This window comes from Rhinolophus sinicus, chromosome 5 (genome assembly GCF_057876585.1).
Source record: "Rhinolophus sinicus isolate RSI-liver-muscle chromosome 5, RSI-T2T, whole genome shotgun sequence".
In the NCBI taxonomy this organism is placed as follows: Eukaryota; Metazoa; Chordata; class Mammalia; order Chiroptera; family Rhinolophidae; genus Rhinolophus; species Rhinolophus sinicus.
The window spans coordinates 51,773,033-51,797,607 of NC_142505.1; the positions used below are offsets into that span (position 1 = coordinate 51,773,033).

The following is a 24,575-nucleotide window of genomic DNA, read 5'->3' on the forward strand; positions in this document are numbered from 1 at the left end:
AGCATGGATGAGAGATCAATCTTGTTTGTAGCTGGTTGTAGTCATATGTCCTATTTTGCCTGGGACAATTCTGGTTTGCGCTTGTCCTATAGTAATTAATAACACTCCCCTTTTACTCTCAGAATTGTTCCAGTTTGAACAATCAATTATATAGTCATCCTACTTACAGCAAAGTCCTGATTTCTTTTTCTCATCTCAAATCTTATCTTCAGAGCACGTAAGGATATCTGAATAGTAACTACACACTTTTGTATATAAAAAGGAACCCATTAAGAATAACAAAGCTCCAAAGAAATTTTAATCAGAAAGGGGTATCTAAATAGCTCCATTGCGTTGGAACCACTCCATTGAAAAGGTTCCTATTTCCAGTAGACCATTAAGTCCTTTAATATTGAAGTTCTTGCAAAAAGCAGGGAAGGGTAGTGAGAGAAATCTATATAGCCAGTAGCAACAGTAGGGGTACACTAGAAAATATAAAAACATGATTTGGTTTTTGGCAACAACCATAATAGCTGTCATTAGGGGACTGGATAAGTAAATTATGGAAAGGTCCGCACAACTAAATGGTATTAAAAGGCAATAAAAGGAATGAGACAAATAACATGGATAGGTGTTCAAGATAAACACTTAAGTGCAAACAAATTGCAAAACATTATGTGTAACATGAGTGTATTTTTAAAAAATACATTTATAAAGAAAAAGAACTTGGAGGAATAGGGAATACACTATTAACAGCGATTATTTCCTGGAGGCAGGATTCCAAGGGTCTGCAGTAATAACAAATATGTATTTCCAAATTATGAATTAGCTTCAAAATTAGTCTACCCTTGACTTGAGATAAAAATAATACCGTGTTTCCCCGAAAATAAGACCTAGCTGGACCATCAGCTCTAATGCGTCTTTTGGAGCAAAAATTAAAAGAAGACATTGTATTGTATTGTATTGTATTGTATTGTATTGTATTATATTATATATTATATATTATATTATATTATATTATATTATATTATATTATATTATATTATATTATATTATATTATATTACACCGGTCTTATATTATAGTAAAATAAGACGAGGTCTTATATAATATTAATTTTTGTTCCAAAAGATGCATTAGAGCTGATGGTACGGCTAGATCTTATTTATGGGGAAACACCGTAGTATGTTGAAGATCAGGAAAGTATATTTAAGAGAAGGAAATGAAGAATTATTAATCCGAACTAAAAGGCACAATGTCTTACGTGTTGGAAACTAACCATATTATCATAAAATGGGGGTGAAGGGAGGGCAGAGTTATCTATGAAACTGCTGTTAAAACCACCAAGTCATCTCAAAGATATGGTAGTCCCAAACAGTCACAGAAAATACAGAGAATGGTAGAAACACAGGGTGTTAATTATGGTAACTTAAGTTGGAGAATACCCATAAATTCACAGCCCTGGGAGAATGGTACTTTGAACGATATAATCTGTAACTTATTTTCTTTCTTTCTGACAACTGTTAGTAAAATTACATACATTTCAGGTGTACAATTCTGTATTACATCATCTATAAATCCCATTGTGTGTTCACCACCCAGAGTCAGTTCTCTTTCCATCACCATATAGTTGATCCCCCTTACCCTCATCTCCCACCTCCCACCCCCTTACCCTCTGATTATTTTCAATAATTGAAAATAATAGTTTAAAAGGAAAGAATTTACTATATTGTTGAATATACATATCTCCAATACTGGATTATTAATCCTAGTTATCTAACTCCCACATTCAGAGAAAAGAATGGTATAAAAATGGTATAGAAAAGTCTTCCAAAAATTTCTGTATAGAAAAATCTGAGCAACCATTTTCTTTCACAAATGACTTGAAAAAAAAAAGTATATTTTGATATGAGAAACTAAAATAGAAAAAGTGAACAAAAAGTGACTTTAGCATGGCTAATTAAGATTTCAATTAAATAGTTACCAATTCCCACAGTCAAAAAATTGTCGTAATAATTCAATAGGAGGTTGAGCTCCGTATTTCTCCAATGCAGGCATATTCATGTCATCTATAAAAATTACACACTTCTTTCCCATAGGTGGTCCAAAAACTCCTTTGCGTCTTTTATCCAATCTAGCCATAATAATATTCTAAAATATAAAGAAGAAAGTGTAGTAGCCACACTTAACACCAGGAAAAAATTAGGAATTTAACAATCTAATTATGTAAGAAAATAATGCCAAACAGCACTATGTGCATGTGTTTATTTATTTATATTTATTAACTTTTAGAGTGATACCAAACTTCATATTCAACATTATTCCAAGAGCATTTATTGAAACACTTCTATGTGCTAGGAATTATATACTAGGTGTAATCAAAAGATATGCTGACTGTTTAAATAAAACAGTTCTTACAGTAAAAGACACATTGCCATTAATCCCCCTCAAAATTCTCCCTCTGGCTTTGAACACACTTATCCCACCACTCTTGCCACTTTCTGAAGCAGTTCTGGAAGTCCTTTTGTGAGTGTCTTTACTTCATCCTCCAACACAATGCTCCATGTCACACATCGCTTCTGGTACGGCAAACAAAAACATTATGGTGTGTCCTCATTGTGGGGACAGAGCCCCAGAAAGTAGTTTACAGGCTCTCGACCTCACGTGGAAAGGTTCTGGCTCGGGTAGTAGATGGCCGTCAGCTGTGGCTGATTGGCCGTCAGCTGCAGCCAGTTAGCCAATTAGCCGCCGATATAACTGCTGCAAGAGCCGAGGAGAGCCGAGGAGAGCCGAGGAGAGCCGAGGCGAGCCGAGGCGAGCCGAGGCGAGCCGAGGAGAGCCGAGGCGAGCCGAGGAGAGCCGAGGCGAGCCGAGGAGAGCCGAGGCGAGCCGAGGAGAGCCGAGGCGAGTCGTTGGTCGGTTGGCAGAAACACGGACAGCAGGTCGCATGTCCGGTGAACCCAGCCTCCAGTGAGACCATAGTGGTATGACTCCCCTACCTATGGCTCCGTGGGTGTTCCTTTTTGGCCTCACCATATCCTGCGTTCTTATGTGGGGAACGGGAGCAGAGAACCTGCAGGCCGCCCCGCAAGACACATGGCGCAGCGAGCAGGGTCTCCCGCACGACACTCATCCATCTTATTCACTGGATCTGGCACCTTGGGACTTCTGGCTCTTTCCCAAAGTCAAAATGACTATGAAAGGTAAACTTTTTTAATCAATTCGGGACATGAGGCAGCCATGACAGCGCTACTAAAGACACGAAAGAGATTTCCAGAACTGCTTCAGAAAGTGGCAAGAACGATGGGTTAAGTGTGTTCAAACTGAGGGGGAGTATTTTGAGAGGGATTAATGGCAATATGTCTTTTACTGTAAGAATTTTTTTTTTTAATTTAAACAGTCACTGTTGTTTTTTATCACACCTCATACATACATATTTATATGTTTATATTGTACACACACACACACACACTATTTTCCTCATTGGATACCCCAACATATCTATTAACTTTAACTTACCCAATACCTAAAAGCACTCATCTAAATTTGTAAAATTTTCAGGTTAAGGGAATTCTATAGGCTTAAAACAACGGAAATGAGCCCCACAGATCAGGGGAGAATGGAGAGACATAAATTTAGGAATGGATGAAAAAATAGTGATTAGAAAAGATCTTATGCAGTACTTTAATCATAGCAGTTTGGGGGGTAAAGGGTGGAATGTACAGGTATATAGTTCTTGTCACAGAAGTTCATACAATAGTCCATGGTTTAAAAGATCTTTCAGTGATGAAAGAGCTTTAGTAAGCAGCAGATTCCCCTAAAAATCACCTAGGAGAGTCTAGAAAGTTCTCTCCCTCTCTCTCTCTCCCTTCTTTCATCTCTCTTACACTTCCTTTTCCAGTTAAGAAATCAATTATTGCTTCTTCTTGGGCATAAAAAAAGGTGACAAAGCTCAACAATCCAGTACTAATGCAAAAATATTCTCTCAGACATTTGTCCTAAAAACCTGACTTTTAAAACTTATTTGTAATGCCAAAAGTAAAAGTTTTGAAGTTTTATTTAAATTCATAAAAGAAGATTTACACAACTGTTCATTTAATACACAATTATGAACACTAACCAAATAAATTAAAAAGTAATAATTATAAAGCCATGTTTCTGGCTTTAAACTAACCTGAACCTGGTTGGCACTGGTCCGTGCAGAGAAATTAACATAAAAAGGAAAGTACTTGTCCTTTTCCAAGTGATTCATTAGCTTATCCTTCACATACACTGATTTTCCTGTACCCGTTGGACCCACAAAAAGCAGTGGCCTTTATGAAAACATATCATTCGAAAGGGGAAAAAGTCAGAATACATTTCTACTAAAAGAAGTTGGAGTTAGTTGAAAACATAAATAATAATCATAGCATCTTCATCTAAAAATTCACATTTTAATCTATCATTCTTATATCATGAAAGACTAAAAGTAAAAACTTGCACACATTTTTTTGCTTACTGTTATTGAGACTTTAATAACAAACTATTATTTGAACAGATGTAACATTGCTATATGCAAAAACATTCATAAAACAAGTAATAACATGCTGAACTTTTCAGAAAAGAAAGCCAAAGTTTTTTTCTCCTCAGAAAAGTGATGTATTTGTATTCTTTAGTTAGAAATACAGGCAAGGGGGTGCAGAGTCAAATAGACTAACGAGATGACGACAATAAGATAGGTTTAGGCTGTTTCAGTTACTTCAATAGCATAAAGTTTCTGTTGAGAAACTAAATGACAGTGAATTCTAAAGCTAACAGTTATGTATACCTGTTAATAGCACTTTAGAATCACGTCAGAGTTACTAACTGAAAATACTTGTGTAAAAGCAAACTCTAAGGAATTTTCCATTCAGTGAGGACTCAAGCAAGGTTTCTCATTCTCGAGTGATCATAACTAATTTTAAAGGCAAAAAAAAAAATCTTATGAGTTATGTTCATAGAACTCTGAGGAATACCAGTTTGAGAAACACTGATTAAAAATCAAATACTGTCACTTTGAGTGATATTTTGACACCATACAATACATAAGGGCAAACACAAAGGCTGGCGCTAAAACTGAGTAAAAGCATTTAGTTAGAATGAGTCATCTAAGTAATCCAAATTATGGTAATATTTATTTTTTAAATTATCACTGAAGTATAAACATAAAAGTTCTTTTAGAACTACAGTAACCCCTGATAATTTATCTATGTGTCCCAGTCTGAGAAACACTCACCTTATGAAAAAACTACTTATTAAAATACTTTTAATAAATAAAATACTGTTCTTAACTTGGGGTCTATCGACCAACTGCAGAAATTCTTAGACAGTATTCTGAGAATATGTGAACTTGGATGGCAAAAAGGTTACGTACTTCTTTACTTTCACTATCCTTAACTAAAACAGAATAATTTTTTAATAGTACCTGTGTCTTTGTCATTAATAGAAATCACAGATATTACACTAAAGATTATAATTGTTGATGAGATCTCAAAAATATCACTCATTCTATTACTTCTTCAAAATTATGACAGTCATCAGACTTATTGCTAGACCTTACAATTTAATGTGTTAATAAAGAAGCACATGTATTACTACTATAGCCCAAATTTGTTCAATATATTAATAAATATATTTCAATATGTGGTTTCCTTTGTAATATTATGTTTATATTATTTAAAAGCATTATTCTGACACATAGTTCATGGCTCAAAAGAACTCTCATACTAGAAATCCCTCAGAACTGGCAAGTGCCTTCCTTGCCTAAGAAAGTTTTTAATATAAGCCACTAAATGCAAAACAGGGATAAAATAATATTACCTCATAAGCTATAAACTATTTTTCCTGTTTCTTTTAACTAAACAAGATAAAATTGTCACAAAATTCACTCAGAAACAAGTTCTTTATCAACAACAAACCATGACATTTATGCATGTTATGTGAGCTTGTCTAGTTAAAATACTATTAATGATGAATTATGCCTAATGTTTTAAATGAAAAACAGTGACAAAAATGTTATTAAGAAAGTTGGTATGGATATGCCAAGCATATGTGCTGGCATTTGATCAACTTCATGTACTCCTTTTCGATGTACTCTTCTGATTTAAGTTTGAGTTTTTCATGTTCATCTTAAGTTATGAAGAACTAGCATAGGACATATTTGAAAATTGCTAAATATAATGGGAGAATGTGGATCATGGTTAGTCTGATACCTCAGAAGTATACTGAACCTTTCACTAGAACGCATACCTATTTAATAATAACACTGCAACTGACTTTTAGTCTGATGTTACAAACAAAAGAAATATAAGGTGGCTTATAAGGCCAACAAAGTATGGCGGCAAAGGCTTTGGAGTGGGCAGTCGGAAACCTGGATTCTAGGTTTGTCACTAGTAACAGATGTCATTATGGACATGTCAATTAGCCCCCCCAGCATCTCAGTTATCTGAAAATGAATGACTTCAAAGTTTACTTCACATATTCTATGATCCTATTAGAATGAGACTGTTACATTTAAAATGTATATTTATAAGTTTCTTACTTCGCGTAGGTAATACTCAAATTCATTAGAAATGTGTATCTAATTGTGTCCATTGTAGGGACTATGATATCTTGAATCTTGACACGTTTATCTCCTAAATTAGTACTTTTAATTAATTCATTCCAATGGACCCAGTGACCTCGGTTTTTCAACTACAAGAGAACATAAGTTTAAAATATTATAACAAGGCACTTGCTATCTAAAAGACTCTTTTTAACACACTGTTGTCATATTTGCTTTTACAAACTTTATAGTCTTTCTCCCTTTTAGTATGAAATACCAGATTCATTTAAAATAACATTTTTAAGTAATGAAGTAGATTAATAAACATCCATGAATCCACCACCCAATTTAACAAATACATTTTTCTTTAGATTAATTTTCCTTTCCAATGATAACCTGAAGAACTTAATAACACTAAGTTATCACAAATTCAACGTATCTAGAATTTCACATATGTTTGCCTCTTAGCACTCTAGTCTTTCCAAAATGCCTTCAAGATGTCTTTTGCATATATCAAGTATTTATTTGACAGCCACTCTGATGTAGCTCACGTTACAATTTACTGGATTTTGGCTTTACGTTTTCATATTTTAAAGTAAAGGGCAATAATCTAACTAGAAACAAAATGTCATATGAATTCACTATGTTTGTTTCTCTAAAATTATTCTCTTTGGCATTTTGATCAAGGCTGATAGTCAGCCAGGACATATCAGAATAACTGAACTGATCGTTACAATATTAAAATTCTTAGCACTACTTATATCAGACAAAACAGATTTTAAAACAAGGGCTGTAACAAGAGACAAGAAGGGCATGCCATAATGATAAAGGGATCAGTCCAATAAGGATATAACTCTTGTAAACATTTATGCACCCAATGTAGGAGCACCTGAATATGTAAAGTAAATACTGACAGACATAAGGGAGAGATTAACAGTAATACAGTCATAGCAGGGGACTTTAATTATCCCCCCATTGACATTAAGAGATAGATCAGCTAGACAGAAACTCAACAGGAAAACATTGATCTTAAATGACACATTAGACCAGATGATTTAACTGATATTTTTAGAACATTTCACCCCAAGGCAGCAAAATACACATTCTTTTCAAGTGCACATGGAACATTTTCCAAGATACAACACATGTTAGGCCACAAAACAAGTCTCAGTAAATTTAAGAAGATTGAAATCATATCAAGTATCTTCTCCGATCACACTGGTATGAAAACAGAAATCAATTACAAGAAGAAAACTGAAAAACACACAAAGACATGTAGGCTAAATAACATGCTACTAAACAATGAATGGGTTAACAATGAAATCAAGAAAGAAATCAAAAGATACCTTGAGACAAATGCAAATGAAAACACAATACCCCCAAATTTATGGGACACAGCCAAAGCAGTTCTAAGAGGGAAATTCATAGCAATAGAAGCCTACATCAGGAAACAAGAAAAATCTCAAATAAACAATGAAACCTTACACCTAAAGGAACTAGTGAAAGAAGAACAAACAACTCCCAATGTAAGTAGAAGGAAGGAAATAATAAATACTAGAGCAGGTACAAATGAAATAGAGTCTAAAAAAATAATACAAAACAAAAATCAATGAAATGAAGAGTTGGTTCTTTGAAAAGATAAACACAATTGCTAAACCTTTAGCCAGACTCATCAGGAAAAAAAACAGAGAGAACCCAAATAAAATAAGGTATGAAAGGGAAGTGACAACTAACACCACAAAAATACAAAGGATTCTAAGAAAATACTATGAACAATTATATGTCAACAAATTGGACAGCCTGGAAGACATGGATAAATTCCTAAAATCATACAATCTTCCAAGACTGAATTAAGAAGAAACAGAAAAATGTGAAAAGACCAACTACTACTAATGAACCCAAATCAGTAGTGAAAACCTCCCAACAACAAAGTCTGGAACAAGATAGGTTCACCAGTGAATTTTACCAAACATTCAAAGAAGAATTAACACCTATCCTTTTCAAACTATTCCAAAAAATACAACAGGAGGGAAGGCTCCCAAGCTCACTTTATGAAGCCAGCATTACCCTGATTCCAAAACCAAAGACATTACAAAAAAAAAAAAAAAAAAAAAATTATAGTCCAACATCCTTAATGAATATATGCAAAAATCCACAGCAAAATATTAGCAAACCAAATTCAGCAATACATTAAAAAGATCATATAGCATGATCAAGTGGGATTTATTCCTGGGATGCAAGGTTGGTTCAATATCCACAAGTCACTTAATGTAAAACACTACATAAACAAAATGAAGGATAAAAATCATATGACCATATCAATAAATGCAGAAAATGCATCTGACAAAATCCAACATCCATTAATGATAAAAACTCTTAGCAATGTGGGAGTAGAGGGAACATACCTTAACATAATAAAGGCCACATATGACAAACCCACATATGATATAACATTATATGCAATGGTGAAAAGCTAAAACAATTTTCCTTAATATCCAGAACAAGACAAAGATGTTCACTTTTCAGAGAAATTAAGAAAACAATCCCATTTACAATTGCATCAAAAAATAAAATAAAATAAAACATCTAGGAATAAATTTAACCAAGGAGTGTCCTTTGATACATGACTAGATAAAGAAGATGTGGTTCATCTATACAATGGAATATTACTCAGCCATAAGAAAAGGTAAAATACTGCCATTTGCAACAACATGGATGGATCTTAAAATTATCATGCTAAGCGAAATTAAGTCTGACAGAAAAAGTCAACAGCCATATGGCTTCACTCATATGTGTAATATAAAACTGAAAGCAACAGACAAAACAAACAAACAAAAACTCATAGACACAGATAACAGTTTAGTGGTTACCAGAGGGTGAAGGGGAAGGGGGGGGAAGAAGAGGAAAAAGGGGCCAAATATATGGTGATGAAAGGAGAACTGACTCTGGGTGGTGAGCACACAATGCAATATATAGATGAGGTATTATAGAAATGTACACTTGAAACTGATATAATTTTACTAACCAATGTCACCCCAATAAATTTAATAAAGATTAAAAAAATTAATTTTTTTTCTCTATGAAAGACACTGCTAAGAGAATGAAATAATAAGCCATATACTTAGAGAAACTCTTTGTAGAACATATATCTGATAAAAGACTTGTGTCTGGAATATATAACAAACTCTAAAAACTCAACAATAACAAAGCAAACAACCAATGTTTAAAATGAGCTAAAGATTTGAACAGACATTTCAACAAAGAAAATAGACTGATGGAAAATAAGCACATGATAGCATCCTCAACATAATTAGTCATTAGCCACTAGCAAATTTAATCCTACAATCAGGTACCAATATATATATACCGGGGGTGCCAAAAAAATATACACACATGACATGTATTCCTCTTTTGTTACTGGTATATATTGAGTATTACAATTTTAATATAGTTTTTTTTTCCTTTCTTAAAATGTGTACACTTTTTTTTAGCATCCTCTGTGTGTGTGTGTGTGTGTATATATATGTGTGTATAAATACACACACACACACGTTGGAATGGCTAAAATGAAAAAGATGGCCATACAAGTGGTTGGCAAGGATGTAGAACAACTGAAACTTGCATGATTCAACCATTTTGGAAAACTGTTTGGCAGGTTGTTTTTTTTAACGTTAAACATATTCCTACCATATTCCAAGATATTCACCCAAAAGGAAAAAAACAACATAAGTCCATTAAAACAAAGAAAAACTTGTATAAGAATATTCATAGCAACTTCATTTGTAATAGCCAAAAGCTGGAAACAACCCACATGCCCATTATCAGTATAATGAAGAAATAAATGGTGGTATATCCATACAATGGAGAATTAACCAGCAATAAAAAGGAACGAACTACTGATACATATAAAAATATGGATGAATCTCAAAATAAATATACTAAGTGAAAGAAGCTAGACAAAAAGCATACTGCATAATTCCATTTATAGAAAATTTTAGAAAATTCAAAATAACCTATAGTGACAGAAAGCTGATCAGTGGTTGCCTGAGGCAAGAAGAGGAGGAGACGAGAGGGAGGGAAAGAAAGAGTACAAAAGGGCACAAGGAAACTTCTGGAGTGATGGATATGTTCACCATCCTAATTGATGGTTTCATAAACATGTTTAAAACTTATAAAATTATAAACTTTAAAACCAGAGGGTGCCAAAAATATATATACACATTTTAAGAGAGGAAAAAACTGTATTAAAATTGTAATACTCAATATATTCTGACAAAAAAAGATGAATACAAGTCATGTTTGACTTCTGCAATTACAAGAGGTGCTCAAAGTGGTTACCATCAGCGTCCAGGCACTTCTGATTACGGCAAACTACTGCTTGAGCAACGATGATCAAAGTGTCCTCTTGTATTGCTGTGCACGCTGTTTCAATTTCTTCCTGAAGTACCGCCAGCATAGCTGGCTTTCTACAGTACATCACATCCTTTAAGGTCCCCCTAGGTACCTTAAGGGGATTTAAGTCAGGAGAACGTGGGGGAAACTCAACCACACCTCTTTGTCTTATCCATTGTCCTGGCAAATTCTCATTGAGGTCAGCTCTCATGTCTTGGTGGAAGTGCGGAAGGGCACCATCTTTTTGGAAGTAAAATCGATCATTCCCAAAAAGTGTACAAATTGCAAGTAAAACGGATGTGTGTAGCCTGTCTAGGTACACTTGACCAGTAACAGTACCTTTAAAAAAGAATGGTCCAATTAGTCCCCTTAATGACAGTCCATACCAGAGGTTGAGGCTCGGTAACTGGACTTCTTTATCCACATGAACATGTGGATTTTCTGGAGTCCAATACACATAATTACGTCGGTTCACTGTTCCGTTCAATTTAAACTGTGCTTCATCAGACCAAACCATTTTTCTCACAAACTTGTCATCCTCTCGTCCCATGTTTTGGAACCACTCACAATACTGCACCCTTTGATCAGGGTCATCTTCATTCAGTACATGTAATAATCTTGGGATGAAAACATTCCCTTTTGCTGTTTTAAGAACACATCGTATGCTTGTTTTGCTAACCCCTTTCTCACGTGCACATTGCTTAGTAGACTTCTGTGGTGAGTGTGTACACTGTTTCAACACCACAGCAGAAGCAGCAGGACTTGTTGCTGTGCAACGCCTCCTGGATCTTCCCTTGTGCACATCACGCACAGTACCATGCGTCTCAAAATTATCACGAATGTGTGCAGTTGTTAGGCGTGTTGAGGGTTCTGTTGCACACTCATGCCTCCATTGTCATTGTACTGCCACAACGTTCTTGAATCTCAAATACCACTTCAAAATGGTCTTGTACTCCTCGAATGACAACCATGCTTCCGCCATTTTCTTTGACTTTCCTGCCTGTTGCACAGTGATGCTAGCATTCATTTGATTAACACCATCTTTTGAGAAAACGTCATACTACCCACTGGTACCATAATTCAATTCAACTTCAAAACGTAATACATAGGTAACAGCTCTTAAAATGTGTATACATTTTTTGGGCACCCACAGTATGTGCAGTTCCTTTTATGTTAATTATATCTCAATAAAGATGGAGACAGAAAGAGAACAAAAAAACCCAGAAATTAGAAAAACAATTCCACTAACAATTGCATCAAAAAAATAAAAAAATAAAATATCTAGGAATAAATTTAACCAAAGAAGTAAAACACTTGTACTCAGAAAATTATAAGACATTGAAGAAGATACAAATAAATGGAAGCATATACCATGCCCATGAAAAGGAAGAATTAACATCTTTAAAATGTCCTAGTATATACTACCCAAAGCAATCTATAAATTCAATGCAATCCCCATTAAAATACCAATGTCATTTTTCACAGAAGTAGAACAAATAATCTAAAATTTATATGGAACAACCAAAGACCCCAAATAGCCAAAGTGATCTTGAGAAAGAAGAACAAAATTGGAGGTATCACACTGCCTGATATCAAATTATACTACAAGTTATAGTAATCAAAACACTATGATACTGGCATACAAACACATACATAGATCGACAGCACAAACTAGAGGCCAGAAATAAGCCTATGCCTATATGATCAATTAATCTATGACAAAGGAGGCAAGAATATACAATGGGGTAAAGACAATCTATTCAATAAATGATGCTAGGAAAACTGGAAAGATACATGTAAAAAAATGAACCTAGACTACCTTCTTACTTTATATACAAGAATAAACTCAAAATTAATTTATAAATAAAAAATGGATTAAAGACTTAAATGCAAGACCCGAAACCATAACAATCCTAGAAGAAAACATAGGCAATAAACTCTCTGACATTGCTCTTAGTAATACTTTTCTGGATATGTTTCCTCGGGCAACAGAAACAAAGGGGAACAAAGTGGGACTACATCAAACTAAAAAGTTTTTGCACAACAAAGGAAATCATCAACAAAATGAAAAGACAACCTAGTGAATGGGAGAAGATATTCACAAATGATACATCCAATAAGGAGTTAATAACCAAAATATATAAAGAACTCATACAACTTAACATCAAAAATACAATCTGATTTAAACATAGGCAGAATACCTGGATAGACATTTCTCCAAAGAGGACATACAGATGGCCAACAGACATATATAAAAAGTCTCAAGGTCACTAATCATTAGAGAAATGCAAATTAAAAATACAATGACATATCACCTCACTCCTGTCAGAATGACCATCATCAATAAATAACAAACAAGTGTTGGTGAGGATGTGGAGAGAGGGAACTGTGTGCACAGTTGGTGGGACTGCGAATTGGTGCAGCTGCTATGGAAAACAGTATGGAGGTTCCTCAAAAAATTAAAAATAGAACTACCTTTTAACCCCGAAATTCAACTTCTGGATATTTATCCAAAGAAGTCCAAAACACTAATTTGAAAAGACATATGCACCTCTATGTTCATTGCAGCATTATTCACAATAGCCAATATATGGAAGCAACCTAAGCTTCTTATTGATAGACAAACGGATAAAGAAGATGTGGTACATATGAATACATATAAAGGAATATTACTCAGCCATAAAAAGGATATCTTTCCATTTGTGACAACATGGATGGACCTAGTGGGTATTACGCTAGGCAAAGAAGTCAGACAAAGACAAATACCATATGATTTCACTTATATGTGGAATCTAAAAAAGTAAATAAATGAATAAACATAACAGAGACAAGTTCATAAGTACAGAGAACAAACTGATGGTTGCCAGTAGGGAGGAGGACTGGGAGGATGAGTGAAAAAGGTGAAGGGATTAAGAAGTACAAATTGGCAGTTACAAAAGAGTCACAGGATATAAAGTACAGCATAGGGAATATAGTCGATAATATTATAACTATGTATGGTGTCAGACGGGTACTAGACTTATCAAGGGGATCCCTTTGTAAGTTATATAAATGTCTAACCATTATGCTATCTGTACACCTGAAAGTAATAAAACTGTAATTGGAAAAAAACACACAAAAAACCAGCAGTTTCCCACTCTCATTTTCTCTTCTCCAGCAATCACCTTTACCTCTTTAAGCTGGATATTTTGGTATTTACCTCCACTTCTTAAAGAATATACTTGTGTTACCACCTCTTGGTTTTTCAGTTTTAGACATGATTTTATTGACTTCTCACTATGACTACTGAGGATGAAACTCTCTTCCTGGTCATATTGATAAAATTCTGTGTTAGCGTGGTTTGAGGGAAAGAATTCTGCACTGGCAGTCAAGAGAGCTGGGTGCCAGTCCTGACTCGTCTAGCCATTTGCCTTTTTAGGTTTGCTTCTTTATCTGTAAACCTTGAAATTTAGGTAAAATTGTAACCAAGGCTCTATCCAGATCTATGATTCTGTTAAGTAAAATTTGCATGAATCAAATGATTATTCAAATGGCTATTGTTTAAAATAATCTCTTTAAAATTCTTTTTTAAAGTGGAGAAAATAGATTTAATTTAAATCTGAAAATATAAAATATTCTTACAGCAAATTTGTCTATATTGTCCACAGTTATAGGAGGAGAAACTAAAGGAAAGGAACTAAAATGCTAACCACAAGAGTCAATCCCCTAGAATGGGAACCTAGGAGTTTTTCCTGCTGATCCAAGACTTTGTGGTTTATAGCTTATCATAATAATCATTTTATATCATACCTCATACATGTAGTCATAGACCAGGCCTTTTTCATCAAAATGGCATTCCCATTTACCCACAGATTCAGGTACTGGGTTGGTGTCATTTCCCAGTACGATTGATCGTAGGAAAGAATCAAAAACAATGCGACCATCTGTATCACAACTTCCTCCAATGGACCAAATCAAAGAAAACATAAAGCATGCCTGTTGGTAAATAAATAAATAAATAAATAAATAAATAAATAAATAAATAAAAATTAAACTAATTATTTAAAAGAAAATTTTAACAAATTAATTAAAATTTAACATATTAAGGCCTGGGTAACCTACTTGGAAAAGGTCAGATCTATAAATGAAGTGGATTGGAGCACAGCTAAGTCACATGCAGTCATTTCTCTGGCAATAGTTATCTAAATTTAAAATGACCATGCCAAATGATATAGGAATTTCTCATTTAGGAGTTTATCCTGAAATATATTCTCACCTGTCAAAATGATATATGTATAAGAAAATTCACTGCAGCATTGCTTGTGATAGCAAACGATTAGAAGCAACCCAAATGTTCTTCAACAGGAGTCTGCTTAATTGGACTATGTTACATACACTGCAATACATGCAGTTATTAAAAAAGAAGGTAACTCTACTGAGATGGAATGATCTCCAAGATATATTGTGAGAAAAGGTGCAAGTAAGTATGTATGGTATTTTAACATATAAAAATGTATATATTAGGCACATGCCTTATATAGTTTAAAAATCTATCAAACATATTTTAAGAGAAAATTTTCAACTAGGTATCAGTTTATATTAGTCTAAAAATGATTCTGAACCATTTAAATAATTTTGGGAGTTTAGGTTTACTAACAGAATGAAAATTTTCAGGAAATATATAATACAAAGTTTACGTAGGTAAACTATTCCTAAGATACTTTTATTTTATAAAAAAGTAACAATGATATATATAGAAGAATATTAAAAACTAGTTCTGTGAAAGGCTGTTCCAAACTTAGGAAGAAAAAGGGATATAAATAAATTATACTAAACATACCTGTTCAATTTCTTCTAAAGTATTGGGAAATAAAGGTGAAAGGGGAGGGGGGAAAAGAGATATGGCTAGCAGGGAACTCTGGAATGTGAGATGTCTGAGGTAGAAGATTTTCTGTGGCAATGAGGTGAAGGGGAAACAATAAGAGGGAACTGATGTCCCATAGAGTGGAAGAGAAGGTAGATTGGGTGGACTCAGGAATAAGGTGGTGGATGGGAAAGTAGCGTACACCAGGAAAGAAAACAAAACGCCTTTCCTTTGACTCCCTCAGAGTCATGTTGGCTGGCCTTCTGTGACCTCCAGACATTAACTAACCTGGATTCCCCCGTACCCGTGAGCTCTATGGATTCTGCCACCAATACTCCACCCAGCTAGGTGGATGCCTGCTCCTGGTCTTCCATAGCCAGCTTCTTGCAGTCTATCTATATCCTGGCTTAACATTAAGACAAATCAATTTACTTAAAGTCCATATTAATGGACTTAATATTAAGTCACCTTATTAAGTGTTTATCAAATTATGATCTTTTATAAATAACAGGGTAGATTCGGTTCATTCAGACATATTTTATTTTCTTTAAAGTGATTTTTAAGTCAGAAATTCAGGTCAGGGCAACTTTAACGTCTTCAGCTATTCTTTCAGTGCTCACCAAAAATAGTTTTGGATCTCACAATGTCTTTCTCAGTACAAGTATCATTTGCCAAAGGCATATTTTATCCTGTAACCAAAAACCACATTAAGTATAAAACTTACCATAATCCAAACACGAATGTGCTTGCTTGTAGGATCATTTTCTACCACGTCACAGAGCAGTGCTTCAAAGAGGCGTGTGAGAGATACAACCACATTGCTATCACTTGTAGGAATCAGTTCCTGCAATGGGAAAAAAATATACTTTTCTTTCATCTTATTTGAAAAATAAAAGAAAATAAATATTTCATTTAAAAAACTGAGAAAAGCATATATGGTTTTCAAAAGATCTTTATAACACTTAAACTTACAGAATTTAAACTGTATGCATGATACAAACATCTCTCAACTGTTTTGGTTTAGCATGTTATATTATACAATTGTATATAACATATTCTAAATTCTCTGATAAATGAAAACTAACTACTCTAAGAGAATAAACAATGTTCTAGGGATAGCTGAAATAAAGTCTCTAACAGTCATCCATTCATTTATATATTCAACAAACACTTATAAAAAACATACTATACATATATACCAAGCTAGGAGAAATAGAAATAAAACACACAGACTCTAAAAAGGAATGATACTGAAATTAAATAGACAACAATAATAGGGGGTAATACTGACAAGGCAGAGGAAGTCCTAGGGTGGGGGGAGGTGACTAGAGTACTTGGGATAAACAATTAGCCCAGACCCACGGAGGAGGAGGACAAGGAGGGAAATGGGAGAGGAATAAATCAAGGAAGGCTTCCCAGATGAAGAAATATCTGAGCTGAATTTGGGAAAAAATATGTGTTAGTCAGGTGCAGAAGGGAAGGATGTTCAAGGCAGGATAAACTATATATACAAGGAAATGGAGATGCACTGGGGGTCTTGGAACATACCCCCATGGATGAGGGGAGGATCACTATATTACAAAGCTCTAGTAAACAAAATAGTATGGTATTGACACAAAAACAGATATATTAACCAATGGAACAGAATAGAAAGCCCAGAAATAAACCTAAAACATACAGTCAACTAATCTTCAACAAGGATGATAAGAATACACACTAGGGAAAGCATAGTCTCTTCAATAAATGGTGTTGGGAAAATAATGAAATTGGCCATTATCTTATGCTGCACACAAAAATCAATCCAAAATGGGTTACTGACTTACATGTAAAACCTGAAAAGTGTAAAACTCCTAGAAGAAAACATAGGAAAAAAGCTCTTTAACAACGGCCTTAGAAATGACTTTTTGAATATGACACCAAAAGATCAGGCAACAAAAGTAAAAATTAACAAGTAGAATTATATTAAATTAAAAGCACAGTAGAAGCACAGCAAAAGAAACAATCAACAAAATGAAAAGGCAACCTATGGACTAAGAGAAAATATTTGCAAACTATATACCTGATAAAGGGTTAATATCCAAAATTTATAAGAAGCTCAAACAATTCAATAGCAAAAAAGCCCATCAATGCAACTTAAAAATAGTGAGGGACCTGAATAAATATTTTTTCCAAAGAAGACATACAAATGGCCAACAGGTATATGAAAAGGCACTTATCACCACTAATCATCAAGAAAATGCACCTTTCCGTCTGGTCTCAGCCATCAGGGGTCTTAAAAGTCTCAGTTAAATAATTTCCAGAAAATGTAGCAGACTCATAAAACCTCTTTGAGACCTAAATTCCTTTCCACTCAAAGATCTTAAACCATCTATTTTGTGTGTAGAGGTTGTTCACTAAAGGAATAAAGTCTATTAAACTAAAAAAAAAAAAAAAAAATGCAAATGCGATATAACCTTACACCTGTTAAAATGGCTATTATTAAAAGGATAAAAGATGGTAAGTGTTGGTGAGGATATAGAGAAAAGAAAAATCTTTGTGCACTGTTGATGGGAATATAAATTGGTACGGCCATTGTGGAAAATAGTATGGAGGAACCTCAAAAAACTACAATTAAAAATAGAACTACCGTACGATCCAGAAATCTATCTTCAAGGTATATAACCAAAGGAAATGAAATCAGTACTTCAAACAGATATTTGCGCTCCCATGTTCATTGCAGCATTATTCACAACAGTCAAGACATGGAAACAAACTGTCTGTTAATGGATGAATGGACAAAGAAATTGCAGTATATATACACAATGGAATATTATTCAGCCTTTAAAAAGAAGGAGATTCTGGTATTTGCCACAACATGGATTAACTTTGTTAACATTATGATAAGTGAAACTAGGCAGACACAGAAAGGGATAAACTGTATGATCTCACTTACATGCAGAATCTAAAGTTGAATATATAGAACCAGAGAATGAAACAATTGTTACCAGGAATGGAATAGAGAGACCTTGAGCAAAGGGTGCAAAGCTGTAGTTGTGTAGGATAAGTAAGTCTAGAGATCTACTGTATAGCACGATGACTACAGATACTGGAGTTTTTCCAAGAGAGAAGATTTCAGGTGCTCTCACCACACACATACACAGAAAAATGTGGTAACTACTTGAGATGATATATTAGCTTGACTATAGTAATCATTTTACTATGGGTATACTATATATGAAATCATCATGAACACTCTAAACATAATTTTTATTTTTTAAATATTTTAAAATAAAACCCAGAGGGATAAACACATACACACATACTTGAATACGAGTATAACGAGGGGAACTGAATAAGATTAGTAGATAGTATCAATGTCAATATCCTGGTGATATAATATAGTCTTGCAAAATGTTATCATGGGGAAAAATTTGGTGAAATGTACATGGAATTTCTATTATTTATTACAACTGTCATGTGACTCACTGATTGCCACAATAAACATTTCAAGTTTTTAAAAAATGGACACTAAATGTCTAAGGTGAAATTGATTTTAGTTATTTATCCTACCATTGTGACTTTAGACTAAGTTGAGTAAAAACTAAAGAAACTTGAGTGGGTCAGAGAATTAGAATATTACCTTGCATTTTTTCTTACGAAGCTTTAAAGCAGGCTGTATTAACCAGTCAAAAAGTCCTCTCAGCAGAGCCTGATGATCTGGTTCCTGTAGAGGTCCTTTCAGTGAATTCAACCAGGAAGACACAAGAGGTTCCCATCCTAACTGTGAGGGTTCCAAATAAATCATGCCACAGCGGCTTACAGTGGCAGGCTAGAGAAAAAAGACAAAAATTGTTTTCCTTTGTTGCTTTTATACTAGTAGTACCCGGCAGTTATTAAGTACTTCTTTGCATGACTTATAAGGCCTTTCATGAGCTGGCTCCTGTCTTCCTCTACAGCCTCACATACATTAGATGAAACTATTTGCAGTCACAGTTCCCCAGGCATGTCATGGCTTCAGGTCTTTATATTATATCTTGTCATGATTTGGAATGACCAGCCTCAACCAAACTCCCTGGAGAAGTCTAACCCCTTAAAACCAGATTAAATACACAAATGCTTCCCATGGTCCTCCTCTATCCATTCCCCTCTGGGGCACTCATCCCCTCAATATTCAGAGCATTATTTATTGGCATGCTATATTGGCGTTATTGATTAGCATGCTTCTCATCCTCCTTAAATGAGCATACACTGCGTCTTACTAATCTTTGTACTCATAGTGCCTAACTCATCTTCTGAGACATGATAAAAAAAAACTTATTGACTAAATGAATGAATGAATAAATGAACAAACAAATAAACAAACTACTGTTATGTAAAATTCTGAACTTACTGAGGCCTGGGAAAGGTCCATTGCTTCAAAGATGAGGCTCATTTGAGGAGACATTTGAATGATTTCTCCACTCATAAGGCAAAGCTAAAAGCAATTATTTTTCCGATGTTTATATAAAAAATTCTCAAACTTCTCAGGTAAGAATTTATTCTATTTATAACACAATGTATATCCTGTGATATGATGTAATAAGTATTAGAATGGAAGCCAGAAAATCATAATGCTAGGTCTAGCTCTGTCAATTACTTACCAGGTAAGCAAATACATGACATCCCTGAATCTCAGGTTCTTCATCTACAAACAGGGATAATTTCTCTCTCATAGAGTTATGTGTGTGTGTGTGTGTTGGGGGGACTATATAACAGACAGCAAAAGCTATAAAATCCTGTACAAATCTCAGTTCTTGTTGTTAATAAAATTATATGAAATACTCTTGATTTTATAAAGTTGTCAGAGACTTTTTATTAATAAAAAAAGAGAAATAGAAAAGAGAATAATGTGAACACTCGTATACCCATCTCCTAGATTTTACCAATGTTAACATTTTGCCATATTTGTTTCATCTTTAAAAAGATTATTTTAGAAAGCATTACACATACCATGGCATTTCACATCCAAACATGTCAATATTCATCTAAAAAATAAGGACTTTTCTATATAACCACAATAACATGATCACATCTAACAAAATTATCAATAATTTCTTTCTAATCATCTAATATCATCAACTCATGTAATACTCAAATTTCCTCAAGTGTACCAGAAATGTCTTTTCCACTGATTTATTCAAATTAAAATTCCATCAATGACCAGGCATTGTGTTTGCTATGTCCCCTAGGTATCTTTTAATCTAAAATATTCCTTTTTGATCAAATACGTAAATTGAATTTGCAACTGCTTCCTGCCAAACTCGTTTCTTGCACATTGTTATTAAAGTCATCCTGTCTTCTCAATCTCGTTGGCTTCTATCTTTGGAATTATCATTAACTTTTAATAATTTTAAAAATCATTATTAATTGTTGATATTCCAAATTAATTTCATTACTAAGTCCTTTAAATTATTCCTAGTCATTTATTTTTCAGTGTTTCTTCTCTGCCCCTACAGTCATCACTATAGTCCCAGTTTTGCCCCTATCTAGTCATATGTCAACAACATGACATTTACCATTTTTGGATCTGTTTCTAATCTGTAAAATAAATAAATGGTCTAGACCTGGACTGTCCAATATACTAACCAGTAATCATGTGTGGTTATTTATATTTAGCTTAACGAACGAAAGTTAAACAACATTTAAAGTCAGTTCTTCAATTGCACTAAGCCACATTTCAAATGCTCAATGTATGCATGAATGCTCAATAAGCCACGTGACGAGAGGCTGTCTTATTGGACAGTGCAGATATTTACATCTGCAGAAAGTTTTATTGGATAGTGCTGGTCCAGAATATTTTTAACCTTCTACCAGATTATTTCAGTAAATGTTCTTCTACTCACTACAAATTTGGGAGGTGGAGTCAGCTTTCTCCTCACACCCTCATGTTGTTTCCCAAACACATCTACTCCAACCTTTGGTACAACACTTGCTCCTCTGACAAACCCCTGCTTGCTGCTGTCACCAGCACCCAATCATCCCCCCTTGTTAGTTCAAGCTTTTAGAACTTGATTCAATCTCTTTCTACTATAACTCTGGCCTGATCCAGCACTTATGCAGGGGAGCATCTTATAAACCTTGGATCCATGACCACCTTGTCTTTACTTACTTTTCCCCTACTCCACTTCAGACATCCACTTTATATACCTGGGACCTTCTATCCTGGAACACTACACAATTCTGAAATACTAAACTCAAGCATCCCAGTCTCTGCCCACAGACTCCTACCTATCCAGCTTTCTCACTCATTGACTCCTACTATACTTTTTTTCTCTTCGTTTTCATATCCCTGTTGTTTTCACTTCCTCCATTTTTAAGCAGCTTCTGTTCTATGGTGTAGCATTTCTACCATTCTTTAAAGTCTCTGTATTTCCAATCTAGCAACATTATCTACACCCACATCCAAACTGCTTAGACTGTTAGAGAAGATCTCACAAACGCAGACCTTGGCATTACAACTGAAAATTCATGGTCTTTGGCTCAATCAGATTATCAGTAACACTATGCTATACTTCTGTGTTTTCCTACACAGCTCTCTTTCCCATTTCCAAATAACTAACTTAAACCTTCCTCTTTCTCCTCAAGTGTGCAAAGAACCAGGTCCTACCATTTCACAAAGGAAAAAAGACAATCAAAAGGATTTGCTTTCAAATTTCCACTATTAAATACATACATTCACCTGTATCTATACCTATCCATTCTTGCTTCCCTCTCATCCAACACGAGACAATCTTTCTACCTGACTATGAATCTTCAGACTTGACTCTACTGATTAACCCCTCTCTTCGGAATCATCACTAATTCTTGTCTGTTTACTTCCCCCTGTCCTTAGCTCAATCAATATGACTGAATGTATGAAAGAAAGAATATGAATAAATGACCAACCACCTATGATAAAGTACTAGGGTACATGTTTGAATGCTAATTAAATTAATCTGCTTATTTAGTGGTGTAGTGATTTCACATAAGTATGGAAATAAATTGTGCTATATTCATACAGCAGAATACTAATACAGGCATAAAAAGAATAAATTAAATAAATAAATAAATAAAATGGAACATGAATAGCACAGACACTATATCAACCAAAAAAAGGAAAACACTAAAGAGGATAATTCCTTTTACATGAAGTTTAAGAACCAGCAAAGCTAATTTATCACAGTAGAAGTCAGAATAGTGATTGCCCCTGGAGTTTACCAATTGGGAATGAACATGAATGAACCTTGTAGGGTACAAGAAGTTTTATGCATTTTTATTTAGGTGATGGTTATGTGAGTGTACACTTATGTAAAAAAAAATCATAAAATCTAAACTTAAAGTTAATGCACATTTTATACTTTATGTATGTTATCTCTCAATTAAAATAAATACTAGAAATCTTTCATTTTCTAGTTCTTTTGTATATCTCACAGCTTCTAAGGTAATGTGTCACATATAAGCACTGAATCATTTGATGTTTTCAAAGAGGAATGAAGCCTTTTTATTTTCTCTAGAATATAAATTTCAAGTTCTGTAAGAAACCATAGATCTGGAGTCACTTTACAATTTATCACCATCTATTACATTACTATGCCTTTCGGCTATGCAGTCATTTTAATAGAACATACTTTTATTCTATAAAAAATTAAGTAAAGGATTTACTACTACAGCATAGTTTTCATTGAAAAGATAATTTGTAAACTTAATCAAATTGCTGCATCCTTCATTTTAAATATACAGTCCTAGGCAATTAGTTGTTGAACATATATCATTGCTTAAGCATATCTACATTTGCTTTGCTTTGCTTTTTAAAATTCTGGTATAAAACATACAACATTAAATTTACCAAATTAACCATTTTTGAGTTTATAGTTCAGTAGTGTTAGGTATATTCACATTGTGCATCTGTTTTGCTTTTAGTAGTAACAATTTACCTTTTTATTATCATCCAACACTGTGTTCATGCTCTCTATCCACAAAGTGTCAATGGGACCATCAAATACAACCCATTTCCGGTCAGGTGTTTCTGATAAGGCAAATTCTCTAAAAGTGTTAGCCACAATACCATCAGTCCACTGAGAAGGAAAAAGGGAAAAGTTGGAAAGCTTCCTCTATAAAACTACAAAGTGATAATATGAAAACATTTCAAATTTCTTGGTTTAATGTGCATTGTCAATAAGAGTTAAGAATGTTTACACTGTAGATTACCTCGTGAGATACTGGGTCAAACTGTCCAAAAAGTTGGCCCATAGTAATGGATTTGGGGTTTACAGTCCTATAAATGACCTTTTCTTCCTCTCCATAGCCACGTTCATTCATAAGAGTTAGAGTATCAGCCAGCATATGCAGAACTTTTGTCTTAGCAGCAAAAGGCTCTCCTACTAACATAAAACTATTAAAGAAAAGAAGTAATTATACAATAAGACTCTAAATCAAAGTAAATTATTTGCCTATATGCTGGTATATAAAATTTTACCCTATGATGATTATTACATAGTTTTTGAAATTATATGAATTTTTCTCAGACATGAGGAAAATATATTTAACTTCTGAACTGATTGATCTCTAAATCAAATTCTTTACACCAATACTATAATCTACAAAAGAGAATATAATTTAAATAATCTCCAAATGAAAACTGAATAATTGTATACTCTTAAAATTAAAAGAAATGACTTGGGTCCTTCTGAAGAGAGGAGTGAGAAGGATTCTCTTTCCTCAAGTCTTCACTTGCTGTAGTAATTTAATTATTAGTGCTCTTAGCTAAATATTTCTGAATCTTTCTCCTGCACACAGGATTCTT

The 24,575-nt window shown here is 34.0% G+C and overlaps 1 protein-coding gene across 1 annotated transcript in view; it reads right to left on the bottom strand.

The window, feature by feature from the left end:
- The window catches only part of DNAH12 (dynein axonemal heavy chain 12), a 192,536-nt gene that overhangs the window by 82,548 nt on the left and 85,413 nt on the right, over positions 1-24,575 (bottom strand). Inside the window, exons 31-39 of the mRNA XM_074313144.2 lie at positions 23,981-24,164; positions 23,707-23,847; positions 20,145-20,228; positions 19,395-19,583; positions 16,500-16,619; positions 14,722-14,907; positions 6,538-6,689; positions 4,153-4,291; positions 1,963-2,129 (exon numbers count right to left, since the gene is read on the bottom strand). Coding sequence (XP_074169245.2) covers positions 1,963-2,129; positions 4,153-4,291; positions 6,538-6,689; positions 14,722-14,907; positions 16,500-16,619; positions 19,395-19,583; positions 20,145-20,228; positions 23,707-23,847; positions 23,981-24,164 — 1,362 coding nt within the window. The remainder of the gene's footprint in view (positions 1-1,962; positions 2,130-4,152; positions 4,292-6,537; positions 6,690-14,721; positions 14,908-16,499; positions 16,620-19,394; positions 19,584-20,144; positions 20,229-23,706; positions 23,848-23,980; positions 24,165-24,575) is intronic.